Raw genomic sequence first — 6,496 nt, 5'->3', positions numbered from 1 at the left:
TCTATTGTTATGAGAACAATAGACCAAACCCCATAATGTAGCTCTGGTTTGTACGGACTGACAGACAGACGGACGGACAGACGGACGGAGGGTAAACCTAAAGTCCCCTCCGGTTAAACCGGTAGGGGACTTATAAATAAACGGTAAAAAAATACCACTGTTAACATAACAAAAACATTATGGCTGTAAAAATCTTTATTTAAACAAGAGGATATTATTGTACATAAACATACAAAGATGAAAAATAAAGTATTGTACATTGTATTAATAATATCACATGCAGTCAAGTCAATAAAAACATCATGATTTTCTGGCAGCAAAATGTATTTCAGATAATGATTTTAGTATTTTGATCCATGTCAGGCGTTACACCAACAATAGCTTGGTTAGGAAAAAGATATGAACTTCGATTGCGCCGTTGTAGAATAATGTAAGGTTCGAGTTCAAATGCGCTCGTATAATCTTGAAAATCGATTGGCCTGAGTGATTAATTAAAAAGCATTTGAACGATAAACCGTGCATTATTATACTATAATAAGCACTTTTTCCATTCTTACGTGGTGAGAAACAATATGTTGAACAACATTGAGCGTAAAAATAATTTTCCTGGCATTAGTTGGTTTATTTGATAGGTGATAGGGGAGTAGTGTGAAGCGTGTTAGAATTGATAATCTGACATAATAACACTGATTGTATGGAACGGTAACATAAACCTGAAAATGCATGATGAAACCTTTCCTCTTGTATTACATGTTCTTTCTCACTTAATGACAAATGGTATTTTACATACATGCTTTTGCAGAACAACAATTTAATATTCAATTTACAGATTTTTAAAGAATATTCCTGAATAATAATAATGATAATTATAATAATTATAATAATAATAACACATATACATATATTTGTATATTTTTGTTCTTAAACATTACCAATCTAAGATTCTTAAGTCATTCAATACAATGACATCAATTATCAATCATTGCAGAAACATTTTATCCTTAAACCTGCTGAATTTACAAAATAGACATGTCCAGATTCCATTTAATTTGGGACCATTTGGCAGCGTATTTTTTTTTAGATATCAAAATACGCAAGCAAGTCGACAACTGGAGTCTATTCAGATGAAATGTGATACCGATATTGAGGCTAAACGGCCGGAGATATGTTTTCATCCTTATGAACATGATATGGTTATTGTATCCATTGCAACTGAAATATTCAATACACATGATATTCATTATCAAATAATTATTTAATCAGTGTCTCTACTCGTATATGGCAGGCATTGTCAAATTAAGTGTACGTTAAATTGTTAATACTAATAATATATACTTTCCAGTTAAGTTTTGAACACGAAATGGCTTAAATATAGACATTGTTTAGCACAAATATGTAGAGCATTGCCCTATTCATTGTTTTCAAACACAAGCACTTCTACCAAAAATCTAAGATATCGATCTGTATCTAAATGCCAGTGTAAGATATTGATACAACGTGTACACTATCATAAAGCATTATTATCATTTAATTGCTCTCTGTTCAAAACAGGTCTTCCAGCCATCTGATATCGTGCAGGTGCATCAACTCTTTGTCTGAAATTTAAATATAAATTATTATTACCACAATTATATTTTGAAATCATTAGTATCTGCATCAAATACTTTCACAATGCATTTCATTTGAAAATGTTTAAAATGTTATTATATTATTCGCTTATTAAGAGACTCTTCAGATATCCAAACACAGTTTATTCCATTTACAAATACACGAACATTGTATATATTTAAATGACAGGAATATATAATTTAAATAAGAACAAACATGTTGCTGCATAATTGTATTGCATTTTAAAAGACGATATATACAAAAATAGAAAAGTACCTGTGTCTATAAATGCAAAGCCCGACTATTATAATTATTATAGCCAAAACAATACCACCAAAACTCGCCCCAATCACCGTATCGGTATGATTTTGTTCTTCTTTGTTGTCCTTTATGCAACCTACAGAAGACAAATATACTAATACTACAACTAATTTGTTTGTTTGATTGGGTTTTACGTCACACAGACATAGTATAGGTCAATTGGCGACGTTACAGCTTTACTGGTGGAGGAAGACCTCAGCAGCCCTTACTTGCATTTTTTCAGGCATGAACGGGCACCTGAGTAGAACCACCGACGTTCCGTAAGCTAGATGGATAGCTTCCTCACATGAAAGAATCCAAAGTCCCTTCGGGATTCGAACCCACAGCGGTGAGAAGCAAGTGGTTTGAAGTAAACGAGCTTAACCACTCTGCCACGGACGCCCCTACTACAACTAATAATAATAAAAATGAAAGCATTACTTAAAATCTATATCTAAATAGCTTTAGTTAGAAAACCTTGCATACAAATTCTGTATTTAGGAGAAAATTAATATTAAACGTATTACAACTTTGGTTTTTTGTAGTTACTAGAATCTGATATTCAGTTGCTAGATTCTAAAGCTGTACTTATACAAATTTTTGTTTGTTACATTAGCTCAAATACGGATAATCCATAATGGCGACAGTCTCGAATATTACATTTCCTTCATAACATTTTGGTACTAAATGTGTTATCAATGTATTTTATGTATCAAAAAAATCCTATTACATGTATACTTTTTGCACGTTAGCTATCATACAGCAAGTTTTTTTCAGCAACGAGTATCATGTCCACAGTGTGCAGCGACATCAATTTCGAAATTCGAGTGAGAGTTAGTGAAAAGTGCATTTGTTGTTGTAAATGATGTCAACGATTATAATGATGATGATAATACATAACTTTTTTTAATTGTTAAAGAATTTTAATCAAATTTTGTGATAACAGCAATGTTCATCCTTGACACATTTTGTTTGTGAAATATAATTCCTTAAATGGACTCCACTGAGGTTTAAAAGCCTTAAAGCATAACATTTGAATTTCTTACGCAAATAAGCTGAGGTACCTTAAACAGAAATATATGCAAAGATACTTAAGAAAATATATTTTAAAATACATTGAAAATCGTATTTTTGCTTTTCTTAGCCGAATTTGAGTGAAAAGCCTTTAAACGCTTTTCATTTTGGGTCATTTTTTATAATTTGAATAATTATTTTGGACACACAAAGTGCAGAAATTTTGCACAAATATAAGTGGTCAAAACCTACATCTTATGTTTCATTTATCTGGGAAAAAAATTCAGTCCCATCATGTCAAAAACCTCAGTGGGGTCCCTTTAAACTTGGTATTTAACATGAAAATGTTATTCTCAAGTTATTTTGCCGTTCTGAATTCCTTTTAATTTGAAATTTATTAATGGACTGTTCAAAGTTCACATGAATCTGACGATTGCATACATGTTATGCATTTTAATTGCTTATGCTTTAGAAAGTGAAGTGTGGAAACATACACAACCTTCTGTCCAGTTGTACTGTGTTATCTCTGGTCTACACCGGAAACAATTATTGCTCAAGTCGACAGCTTGGTCTTCATAACATGTTCCCTCAATTATACAAGTGCCTTCCTGCAAACATATTAGATTGGTCAAAATGAAATTGAAAGTATTTTGGAATGGTAGGTCTGACAACCTTCCTTTAAATAAAAACATTGGTTTAAGCTATAGAGGAATTGCTATTAACAATTTATGTAATCAAAGATCAGTATTAACGGTATGGCATTTTAATTAAAACCTGGCAGGAATGTTTATTTTTTGTTAAGAAATAACTATCTATTTTGAGTGCGTTGTTAAGGAAATAGATATCAATTTTGAGGGCATTGTTGTAGAATAATGCACGGTTCGAATTCAGATGCGTAGGAATATAATTACAATTATTCATATGTTATTCCATTCTAACATGCTAATTAAATGGAGAGTTGATGAAAATATGTTGGAAGTACATTGGAATTACATGGAGCATGGAAGTAATTTTCCTGACGTTATCTGGTTTATTGACATATCGGACGTCATAAGGCGTATATGTGCATTCTTTCTTCGTGCTGTACATATATCGTGTAATAATGCACTCGACTGTCTTATCTGAATTTTGGAGAATACAGTAGTGTGTATACATACACGAATTTTAAATAGTTCATGGCCACAAAGTCATTTTAATGCATTGCAAGTGTAAATCACCATTGATTTGCATGTTATATAATTATATATATATTTATTTCATTATTTAACGTCAAGCGTATCCCCGCCCATATTTTGATTTAATTTCTTTTAACAAAGATATTGAAGACAATGGAAAAGTGGTTACTAGTAATTTGTCTTCCTTGTTTACAATATTCTAAACAGAAAAAGGGACGCCGAAAATAAATAAGAGTGCTCTAATATGTTTTGTTTTAGCAAAAAATGTATTAAGTGCATATTTTTGTATATATTCACAAAATGTCTTACTTTGAGATAAAAACTTGCAGTGCTGACATTGTCTTGGACCATCTCAGTACATAAGGAGTCAAAGACGTACAGAGTTGAAATAGGTCCGAAATTTTGCCCATCATTACTGATAGAGATTTCATGCTTGTAATGTAACACATCGGTTTCAGATTCAGTGGAACGTTTTCTTCTGTCATCTTCAAAGCAACATTCGCCATTGTATATATTACGATACCAGCCGGATACTATGTTAGTACTAACGACACGTGACTCTCCGATTATCGTTTTCTGAATGCAGAAAAGAGCTATATAATATTTTATGTTTTACTATTACCACGGTACATGTTCCTCCTTGTTAATTTGTGTCATATTCAGTAGAGTTAATACAAACACAGAAATTCGATTGATAATGTCTGGCAGAGCCAGACGTCTTTATTGTCTAAGAATAGATTATGATATAATCAAAAGATTAACCAAAATCTTCAAATACGCTTTCATATAGAAAACAATTGTAGCAAACGTTATAATAGATGACACAAAGTTAGACAACAAAAACCACCTAACTAACGTTATAATAGATGACATAAAGTTTACAACAAACACGCCCAACATATATATAAATAGATATATTGTATAATTATATAATATAAAGTACTGTTCATAAAATATTTCTCAAATCGTGGTCGACTCGCCCAGGAAAAACCATAGTCTGGAAACCTGTGCCCTTTTATCTTGTGTCTAGTACCACTTGATGTAGGGCTACATCCTTGAAAAATATTTTACAAACCTTAAGTTAGTAGGCTGATAATATTATGAAAAAATATAAAGTAAAACAAAAACAAAAGGAAACTTATACAGGTAAAGTCCAATGTGATACATAGAGACTACAAAAACTATTTCATTAAAATACAAAATATCCAAGTTAAATGAAGTTATTTATCTCACTTCTAGTTCCGGCGGGTGGAGGGGAGGTAAGGGAAGAAAATAGAATATAATATATATAAGTATTGCAGTATTTAACTACAAATGTTATTCCATTTCAAAGAAAATGGTACTGTATAGAAGTTGTCAATAGCGAGCAATTCAAAAAATGAAAGGGTTTTGCGTGATTCATTACAACTTAATCTCCCTTCCCATGTGAAAGTGTACAATTTGCGCACCTCCTGCTGTTATTGTGCAGTCATAAGATCAAAGAAATATACATTTGTAAATTCCAGACATATGGAACAGATTAATTAACGTTACAGTATATGCTTGAAATACATATCTTAAAGAAATTGGTGATGGTTACTAATAAAATATAAACGAATTTATATGCGATATAAATTACGATTTTATGTTTTACTATTAGCACGGTACATGTTCCTCCTTGTTAATTTGTGTCATATTCAGTAGAGTTAATACAAACACAGAAATTCGATTGATAATGTCTGGCAGAGCCAGACGTCTTTATTGTCTAAGAATAGATTATGATATAATCAAAAGATTAACCAGAATCTTCAAATACGCTTTCATATAGAAAACAATTGTAGCAAACGTTATAATAGATGACACAAAGTTGGACAACAAAAACCACCAAACTGTCCAACCAAACAATAGCGAGCATTTCAAAGAATGAAAGGGTTTTGCGTGATTCATTACAACTTAATCTCCCTTCCCATGTGAAAGTGTACAATTTGCGCACCTCCTGCTGTTATTGTGCAGTCATAAGATCAAAGAAATATATAGTTGTAAATTCCAGACATATGGAACAGATTAATTAACGTTACAGTATAGGCTTGAAATACATATCTTAAAGAAATTGGTGATGGTTACTAATAAAACATAAACGAATTTATATGCGACATAAATTACGATTTGCAGTTATCAATCGATATCAGTTACACGTTTATAAGATCTTCTTTCCGGCTACTGGTTTGACAAAAAGTACAAAATACTCAGCAAAGTTTGGAAATGAAGTTGACTTTTTCTCCGACTATAATTACTTGAATTGTTTTTATTCAAATAAATTATCTGGTTATTTCACATTGCATCACTACATTTAAAGCCAATACCTGAGAAAATATTTCACTAGAGACACAATGTACATTAAATTCTTAGCGAAAGTTCTA

At 31.5% G+C, this 6,496-nt stretch overlaps 1 protein-coding gene across 5 annotated transcripts in view; it reads right to left on the bottom strand.

Moving 5' to 3' along the window:
- Positions 1-633: 633 nt before the first annotated feature.
- Positions 634-6,496, bottom strand: part of LOC132732249 (uncharacterized) — a 28,204-nt gene continuing 22,341 nt past the window's right edge. For all 5 annotated transcript variants that reach the window (XM_060718636.1, XM_060718637.1, XM_060718638.1 and 2 more), the window contains 4 exons: positions 4,407-4,673; positions 3,422-3,530; positions 1,885-2,005; positions 634-1,595 (listed from right to left, as the gene is read on the bottom strand). In XM_060718636.1, the coding sequence (XP_060574619.1) occupies positions 1,508-1,595; positions 1,885-2,005; positions 3,422-3,530; positions 4,407-4,673 (585 nt within the window). In that variant the 3' untranslated portion in view covers positions 634-1,507. The remainder of the gene's footprint in view (positions 1,596-1,884; positions 2,006-3,421; positions 3,531-4,406; positions 4,674-6,496) is intronic.

The sequence above is a fragment of the Ruditapes philippinarum genome, unplaced genomic scaffold (assembly GCF_026571515.1).
Source record: "Ruditapes philippinarum isolate M1 unplaced genomic scaffold, ASM2657151v2 ctg2442_1_1_1_1, whole genome shotgun sequence".
In the NCBI taxonomy this organism is placed as follows: Eukaryota; Metazoa; Mollusca; class Bivalvia; order Venerida; family Veneridae; genus Ruditapes; species Ruditapes philippinarum.
Note: the sequence above shows the minus strand (reverse complement) of the source record. Positions and strands in the feature narration are given on the sequence as shown.